The sequence below is a fragment of the Leptonychotes weddellii genome, chromosome 2 (genome assembly GCF_054177405.1).
Source record: "Leptonychotes weddellii isolate Sample4059 chromosome 2, ASM5417740v2, whole genome shotgun sequence".
NCBI lineage: Eukaryota > Metazoa > Chordata > Mammalia > Carnivora > Phocidae > Leptonychotes > Leptonychotes weddellii.
Window position 1 is genome coordinate 36,425,275 of NC_138370.1, and position 12,029 is coordinate 36,437,303.

A 12,029-nucleotide genomic window follows, 5' to 3' on the forward strand; every position below is an offset into this window, starting at 1 on the left:
AAGTTGGAGGGAAGGCCAGTGTAGAGATGGGGGGTGTGCACACACAAGTTGGAGGGAAGGCCAGTGTCGAGATGGGGAACGGCAGTAAGTGTGGGTGGGGAACCACAGAAGGATGACAGACACAGCCCACAGGTCCAACATGGAGAGCCAGGGGCTCCACGTGCCTCCACCAACCGGAGCCTCTGCGAGGCCCGCCCCCTGCTCTCAGGGCCTCGTGGCTGTGCGTTCCTCCTATGAGCCGCTGACTGTAGGCAGCCACCCGTCCCTCTCTCCTCCCCAGCCCGCAGTGCACTGGTTGCCCGTTTTTCCCGGAGGCACCTGTCAAATTGGATGATAATAAATAATGAGCATCAGCTCTTAAATTTGTTGGGGAGGCCACACTTTCAGAGGCAGACGGCAGATTGCAATGGATCGAGGAACCTTAAGTAGTGAGAATGGGGTGACAGCAAGTTTTCTTGATGGTCAACTGAGAAGAAAATGAGAGAGGACGGGCAGCAGCCGGAGGGGAACGTAGGGCCATGGGAGAGCTATTTTAGGATGGGGTAAAGCTTAGGAAGGCCCACAGGCTGGTAGAGCCAGCACAGAGAGTGAGGGTGGATAATGTGAGGTACAAAGGTCCCCAGGTGGTGGGTGACAGTGAGCTCCAGCTCACAGAAGGAGAGGCAGCTTCTTAGAAACAAGGAAAGGGGAAGGTGAGTTTGCAGGTAGGGGCCAGGAAGTTGAAGTTGTTCCTATCTGAGGCCCTGATTTTCTCAAGGAGGCAGGAGGTGAGCTGGTCTTCTGGGTAGGAGGGGCTGGGAGTTGAGAGGGCTGAGGGTTTGGAGCCATTGTTGAGGAGTTGAGGAGGTGAGAGGTGGACCTGGTGAGGGACAGATCCAAGAGTATCAAGTGTTTTGGGTCTCCAGTGGTTGGGGTCACAGATGGGGTTCTCCAAGATGGCGTAGTTAAGGACAGTGTGTTGAGTAGCGGCGGTGATCAGCCGTGTGGTCCAGCCAGATAGGAAAGTAAGTTAAGTCAACCAAGGAGGAAATATTGGGAGACACTAGAAGGATCAAGGCCATGGAGGGCTCTCTAAAGCTGAAGAAGCAGTGAACGGACAGTGAGGGCCTGAGCACCCTGGAAGAACAGGAGGTGGTCACAGAGAGGTGATATTTGTAGCATGAGGAAATGGTGGGTAATGGCAAGGCCCAGTAAGGTCATAAGCAAGCCCACCTCGAGGAGAAGAAGATAAGCACCAGTAGAGCTGAGAAGATCAGGGACAGAGAGGCCAGCCCTAGGATGGCAGCAGGAGTGGGTAGAGAACTGAGTCAGGTGCCAAAGTCTTCTATGAATGTGGAGGCGTGGCAGGAGACCAAAGGATGACAGCATCATGGAGGGCAGAGGGGGTGTGGCCAGATGGCCTCAGAGATCCAGGGTTCTGCACAGGGGCAGCTGTGAGGGGGGCTTCCATGGATGCTACCAGGCAGGGCCCTGCACAGAAGCCCGCAGCTAGATTTCCCCGCCTATGGGTAACGGAACAGAAAAGAAGTCATGTAAGCCTTCCATCCGTTGGCAGGTGAGGGACAGGAGAAAGAAGCAAGGAGGGCAGGAGGGAAGGGCTTTGTTCCTTTCCTCACGGGGGCACTGGAGCCCCGGGGTCCTTGCTGATCTCCTTCCCCTCACTTCCCCACAGCTGGCTGTGACCACAAGGTGACATCCACTAGCGGCACCATCACCAGCCCCAACTGGCCTGACAAATATCCCAGCAAGAAGGAGTGCACCTGGGCTATCTCCAGCACCCCCGGCCACCGGGTCAAGCTGGTAAGGCGCCCACACCCCAGCCCGCATGGGCGCCCCGCTCCTGCATGCCATCCGGCCGCCGCCTATTTCCTATCGGCTCCAAAGCCCTGGGTGACTCAGAGCGATGCAGACTGCAGGCTGATGGCCTGGCTGAGCCCGCAGGGCTGTCACCCCTCTGAGGATCCTAGTGAGCCCCCCATCTGGTTTGGACAGAGGCCCTGCCTGCCATTGCCCCCCCCAGGCCCTCCCTCCTTGCTTCCAGCCGTGCCACCAGCAGTGACCACTTCCTTGGGTCTCCAGGAGCTGGGGTCCGGAGGCCTAGAGCTGGAGCCACCTGCTGCCCGCCCCCCCAGCCACATTCTGAGTTTGCTGTCCTCCCTCGTGCCCTCCAGACCTTCGTGGAGATGGACATCGAGTCCCAGCCCGAGTGTGCCTATGACCATTTGGAGGTGTACGACGGGCGTGACGCCAAGGCCCCTGTCCTGGGCCGCTTCTGTGGGAGCAAGAAGCCCGAGCCGGTCCTGGCCACAGGCAGCCGCATGTTCCTGCACTTCTACTCGGACAACTCCGTCCAGAGGAAGGGCTTCCAGGCGTCCCACTCCACAGGTGAGGCCGGCTCAGGCCAGGGCGCTGGGCAGCCAGTGCCCTCGTGCTGTCTTGTTCTGCAGCCATCTGCTGGTCCTGGCCCCAGAGGCAGGCCCAGATTCAGGAGGCTCCCATGGAGGGTGAGGAAGAGCGTGTGAAGGCACAGCTAGACCAAGCCTGTGGCCTGGGTGGAGAGAGACTGTGTTCCAAGGGCCGAGCAGGGGAGCAGAAAGGGAGCACTAAAAGGAGAGTGGGGGAGATCCTGATTAGGGGCTGGGAAGTTGGAAAACAGAGGGCAGTGACGACAGTGGGTGGGGAAGCCAGGGATGGGGAGGGAAGCCCCAGAGTCCCCAGCGGTAGGACGCCTGACCATGCAGCAGCCCACCCACATTCCAACCCCCACAAGTCACTCATCCATTCATTCTACAGATACTTATTAACACATAACATGTTTGAGGCGGTGTTGTAAGTGCCTGTCCCAAAAAGGAAGCAAACATCTCGGCCCTGGAGGGAATTAGGAATCAGGGAATTAGTGATCCCCTGCCCATTTATTCAGCAACCCTTTGCTGAGCTGTGGCCCCATGTGAGCCTCAGCGGGGCACATGGTGATGAATCAGGCAGGAGCCCTTCCCCCACCCTCAGCCCAGGAACTCCCAGTCCAGAGGTGAGCTGGGACATGCACAGATAAAGAGAGCATGAGGCAAAACATGATAAGCTCTAGTTTCGAATGGGAGTTGGTGGGGTCATTCCAGCCAGGGGAGGAGCCCAGGCCCAGCTACAACCCCAGCATAACTCGGGATGTATACAAGTGACCGCAGGTCATTTCGTTTGGCCTGAACAACGGGTGTGTGAGGACAGCCATGAAGTGGAAACAAAGCATCAGCAGAGATAGGCTGGAGCCCAGGCTGGGGAGGGTGTCAGATGGGGGCTTCACAGGCTCCTTGTGGGCCTTGAGCCCCCTGTTGGGGCGTCCCCAGGACTGATGGGTCCACAGCCTCCCCTCCTCCCTTGCAACTCAGTTCCTGCCCTGGGTCCCGTCCCACCCCCTTCCCACCCCTCCAGGGAAGCATAAGCACCGGGCGTCCTAGGGGCCAGAGGGCTTTCCCAGGAGGATGGGCGCCGCTGGCCCTGCCCTGCGTGCTCTCATCTGCCCCTCCCAGCAGAGGGTCACAGACTGGAGGCCCGGAACTCTCTCTGGCCCTCAGACGTGCTCTGTTTGGCCCACACTGTGTTTTTTAAAAATGTGAACCAACATTTAAAAATCAAGAGTTTTCACAGAAAATCCAGATGTAGTTCTTCTCTCTGAAGAATGGAAGCTCTGGCAACGCAGGGCCCACATTCTTCCAGGGCAGCCGTCAGAAGGAGCAAATTAGCAATGGCCTCTTTTGACAAGCGTGCCCCCTGCTCCCGGTGCCTCTGCTCAGAGTTGACTAACAGCCTGGTGTGTCCCCGGGCCTCTGTGGGCATCGGTCCAGAGGCGGAGCAGCAGAGCACCTGTCGTGGGCCGCGTCCTGGGCCAGGTCCACAGCCGCCCACCACTAGCCGTGTGGCCCCCCATCCAGCCACGAGGGTTCGGCGTGGCAAGGTGCAGCGCCTGGCCCTCGGCTATGCTCAGAGATGCTGGCTGATCTCGTTGTCCTCCCACAGAGTGCGGAGGCCAGGTGCGGGCAGAGGTGAAGACAAAGGATCTTTACTCCCATGCCCAGTTTGGTGACAACAACTACCCCGGGGGGGTGGACTGCGAGTGGGTCATCGTGGCAGAGGAAGGCTATGGCGTGGAGCTGGTGTTCCAGACCTTCGAGGTGGAGGAGGAGACAGACTGTGGCTACGACTACATGGAGCTCTTCGATGGCTATGACGGCACAGCCCCCAGACTGGGGCGCTACTGCGGCTCAGGGGTGAGACCCCGCCCCCCCCCGTCCGGCGCCCATGCGGGGTGCCAGGGTGGGTGGTAGCCCAGGCCCGGCCCCTTGCAGGAGCCCAGAGACCCTGCCTGGTGGGTGGCTGCTCATGGAGGCCCGCCCTGCCCCGGGCCATCCCCACCCAGGAAATTCGGTCCCTTTTTGGCCAACACTGTGGTTTCTGCAGCCTCTGGGACAGGCCCTGCCCTGACCCAAGCCTGCTCAGCACTAGTTTGGTTGGACCTACCGGGTGGCTTGCATCTGGGGAGGAGGATGGAATTCCCTCTGCCCCCCTCATCCCTTGTTCCAGTCCCAAGGCAGCTTACCAGGGCCCAGGATCAGGGGCAGAGGCTGGGGCAAAAGCCAGGAACCTGGGGCCTGAGCCGAACTGTGCTAAGCAGTCATTCTGGCTGAGCCATAAAAACACCCTCATCTCTTCCACTGCCAGGTACCCTTCTTGGCGGGAGGCCAGCTGGTCCCAAAGCCCTTGGTGCTACTGTCCGAGCAGATGCGGGACACTGCTTCTTGGTCCATAAAAATGGCACTTTCAGAGGCAGTGGGCAAAAGTTTGCTCCATGGGATTTTAACCGAGGTCACGGGAAACCACAAAGGTGGATTTATTTTCCTCTCAGTCAGAGCTTGTGGCTTCTTTTGTTTTTTTTTTTTCTTTTGTTTTTGTGAATCGTTTCCCCCTTCAGAGAACATCATCTTCCCCTCTCCATTACACACGAGTGCACGCACACACACACACCATTACACACGGGCACATGCACACCACACGCACACACCATTACACACGGGTACATGCACACCACACACACACACACACATACACACACACACCCTCCCTCCCGTCACCTCCCTGGTCCCTCACCTGTCTCATGGACATGCTCCAGGGCAACCTGGGCACCCTAGGAAGGGTTAAACTTCCCAGAGCTGCAGCATCCACTGGACCCACCATTAGTCCGTTGAATGTGTCCTCAGGACAGAGCTTCAGCCTCTGTAGGACTGGGACAGGGTGGAGAGGTGGGGAGGTGGGGCAGGAGCAGAGCACACAGGCCCCTCTCCTGCCTGGCTCACCACTCTGGAATCCCCTGGCTGCAAAGCCAGCACCCCCTCTCCACTTTGCCCATTGTAACTCCCTTGATCTGGCACATTCCAGTGAGCCACACATCAAATCCAGTGTCCCCAGGTGGCTTCTTCCAGAGACTTCCACCGGGCTGGAGCCAACGGGAGGGGACCTGGGAAGGGAACCCAATCCCGTCAGGGCTTCCTGGCAAGGTTACTGGAAATGTCCCCAAGGTTCTCGGAAATGATGCTTTCTATGCCCTGAGAGCCAGGGCATCTGTGTACTGATGCTCTGCGGGTAGCTCTCACTTGGAGGTCCTGCAGGCAGAGGTGAGGAGGGGCTCGCAGGAGCCTAGGAAAGGGCATCACCTGAAGCTGACCATGGCCAGAACCGGGGGAGGACAGGAGGGGCATGGGCACATCTGCACTTGGGGGACCCAGCTGTCCTGTCTTCCCCAGGAGACAGCTGAGACAGTGAGAAGGCAGCCTCTCAGAACCCACTCCCTTTGTAAAACCCTTTCACAATCATCCTCTCATTTGCTCCCCCCCCCCCCCCAGCCCTTCTAGGCTTGGAGAGCGGGAGCAATTCTCCCATTTGCCCTTGAGGGAAACGAGGCCCAGAAGCGAGCAGTGCCTTGCTAAGACTTCACAACTAGCTAGTTCATAGCAGTGCTGGGTTTAGAATGAAGTGTGACTCTGAACTTAAGACAAGTTCCTCTGTCCCCTGCTTTCTTCCCTCCTCCAGGCATCCCCTTAAACTCCCACTGGCAATAGTCTTCCTCCTGCTTCAAGGGGCTGGGGGAATCTGGTGAATGTCTGGGAGCCGCCCGCCTTCCTTAGAGCAGGGGATCCTGGGGAGGAACAATAGCAGCCTCAGCCTCATGCCCATTCCTTTCCTCTGTCAGCCTCCTGAGGAGGTGTACTCGGCGGGAGATTCTGTCCTGGTGAAATTCCACTCAGATGACACCATCACCAAAAAAGGCTTTCACCTGCGGTACACCAGCACCAAGTTCCAGGACACACTGCACAGCAGAAAATGACCCGTGCCCTCATGGGGGGGGAGGAGGGTTGGGGACGGGAGGCCTGCTGCCCTCAGTCACCTGGACCGCACAGTGGGAGGTGGGCGCCCCGTCCCCCGGGTGCCGGGACCTGCGGGCCGACGGTCCAGGCGAGGTTGTCCTCAGGAGGCAGGGGAACTGGACTCCTTCACGATCCCTTCCTCCTTGCCCCCACCAGAGCAAGGGGGCCAGGGCCGGGAGCCAGAGCCTTCACCGAGACACTTGAAGTAGCCATTGCTCTCTGGGGGCCTGGCCTGCTGGGGAGAGCGTCTGTCAGCAGGCCCGCCCAGCTTCCCTGCCCTCCCCACACGCTGTGTTGTGTATTGCTGGTGGCATATCTTCATTGTCACGTACATTCCCCACCCCTTCTCCAACCTCCATTTGGTTGTTTTAAGCCCCCACTTCCCCACTTCCTGGGGCCGGAGTTTCCATATGAGTCCCACGGGAGCCACAGTGGGGAGATGCAGGGGAGGGGGTGGGGGAATGAGACAGGGCTTGTCTCGGGCCCAGCGGCTGGTCAGCCACACCAGGGCACCCCAGCCAATAAACGGAAAATGTTACAGCGAGTATCTCGTGCCAGATGCTGTATGGAACATGAGGGGGTGTGGGGGGTGGGCATCTCATTCCAGATGTGCAGGCTGGCTGTGTCTGGGAGCGGCCCGCAGCCGGGACACCTGGCCTCGCTGGCTGCCCTTCCATCCCTCGATTCCAGGACCCCTGAGGGTGTGATTTCACACTCGGGCACACACAGACACAGCCTCCTCGCGCACTTCAGCCCGTAGGCGGACGGCACACACACAGTGCTCATAGCCCTCCCACACGACATGAGCAGTGGAACATCCTGTAAAGAGGCTGTTTGGGGGGGGAGGGGGACATATGTAAAAGGGGCTAGGCATGTTGTCTGTCCAGCTGGTGTCCACCCGGGTTTTCTGTCTCTGTCTAGGGAAAGGGGTGGGTGGGCTGGAGGGTGTCCCGGGAGAGCCCACCAGAAGCCAGAAAACTGGCATCAGCCTGAACAGATCCATGAACTGGCCCTGAAACTCTGCCTTCCTGAAGGTCAAACACTGAGTGCTGGCCCCCTGCGGGTCCTTCTCTTCCCATGCAGACAAGAGCCAGACACTCAGCAGCCACTGAGCAAACATTCCAGCTCTGGCCCCCTCTCCCAAGGCTGTGTCTCGGTGGCCTCCTCCTTCCTGCCATGGCCTTCTCCCTCCCCAGCCAGCAGTGAGGCCCAGACCTGATTCCCAGAGGCCAGGAGGAGAGAAGTCACATCCCTGCTCCCTCCATTCAGATGAGCCTCTCTCTCTCTTTTCTCTTCATGGATCTCAAGGGGCAAGAAAGCAGAGAGAGGACCTGGGTTCTTTGGCCTGGGCTGGCCACTCCCCTATTTCAGAGAGGGCCAGGCATCCTGTTCCCAGCCCTGGGGCTCCCTGAGATCCTTCGGTGGGTCTGTAGGTCTTTTCCTGGCCTCAAGCCCCTCCCTATTGCAGAGGCCCGTGTTGGGCCAGATGCTCTCTGGACTGTGGGAGGGGACCTACCCCCAGGCAGCAGCATAGTATGGTGCACCCCAGACAGGCCCTTTTAGCAGAATGCAGTAGTAGAAACCAGACACATTGCTGGCATCCGATGTGTAGGCAGGACCCTCTCCTTCTAGGAAGCTGGCCTGCTCCCACTGTCAGGCTGCCGCTCTCTCATCCAGTCCTGATGGCAGATGAGCCCGGGAGGTCCTGCAAGGGAGGGGGTGATGGGCCGAAGGGTTACCGCCTATTGTTCCAGGGAGGTCACAGCCTGTGACGTCGTGGCCACCGTTCCCTGCCCCCACCTCCTCCGACCTCAGTACTCTGGACAGCCTGGAGGCCCTGAGCGGGATGGAAAGGCCCCCAGACCATTGGAGCTGCCTGGGCATCTCACCCAGACACTTGGCCAACCAACTTGGCATCAGCTCCTCCACAGCAGAATTTGTAGTCAGTGGTCACAGCTCTCTCACCAGCCCTCCATGTTCTTCTGAAGCTCAGAGGCCCATACTCCCAGTTCACGAGCCACATGTCCAGAAAGAGCCAGGATCCTAACCCCACCCAGACTTAAGGGCTCCAGCCCACAGAGAGTAGCCGGCCCTCCACTCTGTGAACAGCAATGCCACAGCCTGTCCCAAGACTCCATTACCACCATAGACTCAGATCCCTCTAATGACGCAGGGACCGTGCTGGTGGGCCTTCCCTGTCCGCTCTGGGCCCATCTTCGGAGGCTGCCTCTGGGTGGTGGAGGCTGCTCAGGAGCTGGGCGCAGGCCACTGATACATATTCCAGAACTTAATCAATGCATGTGCTCTCAGAACCCCACCCACCCTCACCTTCTGGCTGCTTCAGGGTTCTAGACTAGATCAGCTCCGGGCAGCGCTGCCCAGCAGCTCAGCTGACTCCATGTCAGAGGAAGGTCCCCTTGCTCCTACAACTGTCTGCAAGTCCTTGAGGGCCCCCTTGGTCCTGAGGGCATGGCCAGGAACAGAAAAGCCGGGATGGACCTGCCCCTGACTGTGCTCCCAGCTCTAGATTAGCGCACAGCCTGGAGCTTCAGACTCCTGCCTCTGGGAGCACCTTTGTAGCCCGCAGAGGCGGGGACAACAGCGTTAGCCTGGCAGCCAGGGGACGTGGCTCTGCCATCCTTTGTCCAGTGGTGCTGGCCAGCTGCCTCCTCCCTGGGCCTCTGCTCCCCAAGCCTCTCCCCTGTCCTCGGCAACCCTTCCTGCCACAGCTGAGATGGACAAGAAAACCCAGGGTCTAGTCTCCAAGCAGCCAGAGGGCGGGGTTCCTCACCAGCAGGGGGTGGGGGATCTTCTAGGGCCAAGTGTGGCTCCACTATAGTAGGAGGAAAGTCACAGGCCCCGCACCACCACTTTCCTCCTTCTCTTTCCCCCTTTTCCCTTCCCCTCCTCCTCCCCCTATCTGCTTCTGTGTCACGAAAAGTTCAAAAGCTTGCATGCAAACAGCCAGTTTCGAACACAAGCTCTACCATTTGGTGGCTGTGTGCCCCTGGGTGAGTCATTTAACATCTCTGAGCCTCAGTTTCTTCATCTAGACGGGGGAATGACAACACATTCAGGGTTGCAAGGAAGCAATGAGATGCCCTTTGAGGAGATCCTGATACAGTGCCTGCAAATAGGAGGCTCTCCATAAATGGGCCTTCTTTTCCTTCCCTCTACCAGACAGTTTTCCAGTTCCTGGACTACTCTCTTTCTATGCAAAAAGGAAACTTCTGGGTACACTAGTTTCCAGCTGAGCATTAGGAGCTGAGGGCAGAAGGATTCCTGCCAGAGAAGGCCGTGCTTAGCCCACAGCAAGGCGGGGCTTGTGGGGCAGCAGGAGACATTTCTGGCTAGCTGGTAGCCTTTCTGGGCACCTCCCAAGTCACACCCTGTGCTTGACTGTCCCTACACACAGGGCTGTTCTAGAATCTGTGAAAAGATTTGCTGCTCCAGTTTGCAAAAATAGTAGTGCTGACTTGGGGAGTGGGGAGAGGGCAGCCAGATGTTTTCTCCAGAGAGCCACGAGGCCCCCCAACTCAGCCTCCTACTGACCAGCCTGCTTCTCCTGCTCCAGCCTCCTCCCAGTCCCACACCCTCCCCTCCCCCACCTCAGAACATCTGGTTCCAATCTCCTCCAGATGCTGTGGCCAAGCTATTTTACGGCCAATCACCTCAGCTCAGCTTCCTGAAGGCCTCCCTCCATTTGGGGGAATGGTCCCTCCTCATCCCTTTCCTTGGGACCCCAGCCACCTTTTTTCCTAACATGGAGAAGAGACACATACCAAAACCATACGAAACTGTGAGGGTCCCCAAAGCTGGCTCCTCCCTACCCACTACCTTGGGGAGACTGTCATCCATCCAAGATGAAAAGAAAGATGCTGGCCCAGTAGGGAAGGAATGGGCAGAGCGGAGAGACAGAGACCGACAGCTGGGGGCACGAGGGCACGTAGCCATGTGTATGCGTTGGGTGGGTCTGTGTGTTTGTGCCCGCACGGCAGAGCACCCCGCTTGTAACCCGGAGGCACCCCGTGGTGGCCACTGCCTCATTTTCCCTCCCTGCCTGCATTGGAGCAGGGCTAACTTGGGGCCCTCGGCTGGATGGTGGCAGCTACAGTCCAGGGTTATCCCTCACTTTGTGGCTCTCTGTGGCAGCCATGTGTGTCTTCTAAATCCAGTCTAGGGAGGTGGTGTGTGTGTGTGTGTGTGTGTGTGCGCGCGCGCGTGCCCATGCACGCGCACTCGCACGTAGACCTCTCTCCCTCCACCAGGTCAGATTAGAGGGACAGGGGCCAGAAGGGACCTCAGGGCAGATTCCAGCCAGTGCCCTGACCCAGCTCTGACAAGCGCCTCCAGCAACCGGAGAGCAGAGCAGAGCAGCCATCTGGAGAGAGCAACGAGAAGCAGGCTCTCTGGGGAAAACAACGTGCGGCCCCACCTCCACCCCCCCCCTCAGTTCGCTGCCTTCATCCCCCACTAAAGAGGACACTGGGAGCCAATCTTTCCCTAAGAAACCCAGAGGGTTCACAAAAGGAAGACTGAAGCCTGCACCTCTGAAGGATTCTGAAAACCCCTCTGGGGTGGGTTGGGGGTCTCCTGACCAGAGGAGGGAAGGATGGGCCCTGGAAGTCATTCCCTGTCTGTGGAATTCTGGACACCCAGTGCTGCCCACTACTCCTTTAAAAGAAGGCTCCTTGGCATTTGTGACTCCACAGCCCCCCCTGGTGTTATTCAGGATCAAGGTGCAGCCTTGATCAGCCAGAAGAGATGTAGAGGGGAGACCCTTGAGAGGGCCAAGTGCTGAGACCAGCCTGCCCATAGTCTTACTGCTCAGGTGGCTCCTGGCAGACACTAGGGGAGACAGGACAGTGGAATGGGAAGATTCCAGCTTCTGAATCCAATCCAGGCACTGTTGCCTACCAGCTGTAAGACATGGGCAAGCCTTTTATTTAACTTTTTTGTGCCTCAATTTCTTCATCTGTTAAATGGGAATACTATGGCAGAGGGCCATTGTGAAGACTACATAAGCTGATGTGTGTGAAAGCACTTGGCCAAATGCCTGGCCCATAGTAGGCCCTCAGGAAGCGGTCGTTTGCCCTTCAGCATTTCCCTAGCCCAAGGAGGCTGTGCCCCAAGCTCTGGATGACACATGTTCATTTGGTCCTGAGCCAGGCAGTGTCAGGGAGGTGACTCTAATTTTTCTGGAGCTTTTCTACTCCAGCAGAAGATCATTTTAATAAGTCCATAATAATAGACGCAGAGATGACTCAGATCTGCAAATGAGGAGCCCTGCTGGGGAGGGGAGAGTTGGGCTCTGGGCGAGGGAAATTCAGTAGCATCTGGGTCTGATGCAGTGGCAGGCTGCTGCATTGGGAAGGGCTCCAAATAGGGGACCTTGCTAAGGTCTTCAGATTGCCACAGGTTCCCCTCTCATAAGGCCTCAGTTTCCCCTTCCGCAAAGTGCAGGGTAGCACCAAAAGACCTCCAAAGTCCCCTCTAAGCTAGAGATACGGCTCTGCTTTCTGAGCCCTGCCTCCCACAGCAAGATCTGGAACACCTTGGAGACAGTTCCAGATGTCTTGTCCTGGGGGACATCCCCAGTTGAGTTCCTCTGTGATT

The 12,029-nt window shown here is 58.1% G+C and overlaps 1 protein-coding gene across 2 annotated transcripts in view; it reads left to right on the forward strand.

Annotated features, from left to right (window-relative positions):
* BMP1 (bone morphogenetic protein 1) overlaps positions 1–6,958 on the forward strand; it is a 43,295-nt gene extending 36,337 nt beyond the window's left edge. The window contains exons 17-21 of one of the 2 annotated variants that reach the window (XM_081810017.1): positions 1,673–1,800; positions 2,172–2,385; positions 4,012–4,262; positions 4,714–4,876; positions 6,239–6,376. In XM_081810017.1, coding sequence (XP_081666143.1) covers positions 1,673–1,800; positions 2,172–2,385; positions 4,012–4,262; positions 4,714–4,876; positions 6,239–6,246 — 764 coding nt within the window. In that variant the 3' untranslated portion in view covers positions 6,247–6,376. Of the gene's footprint in view, positions 1–1,672; positions 1,801–2,171; positions 2,386–4,011; positions 4,263–4,713; positions 4,877–6,238 lie in introns of both variants that reach the window. The other variant, XM_081810021.1, reaches the window with a different exon arrangement.
* The last annotated feature ends 5,071 nt before the right edge of the window (positions 6,959–12,029 follow it).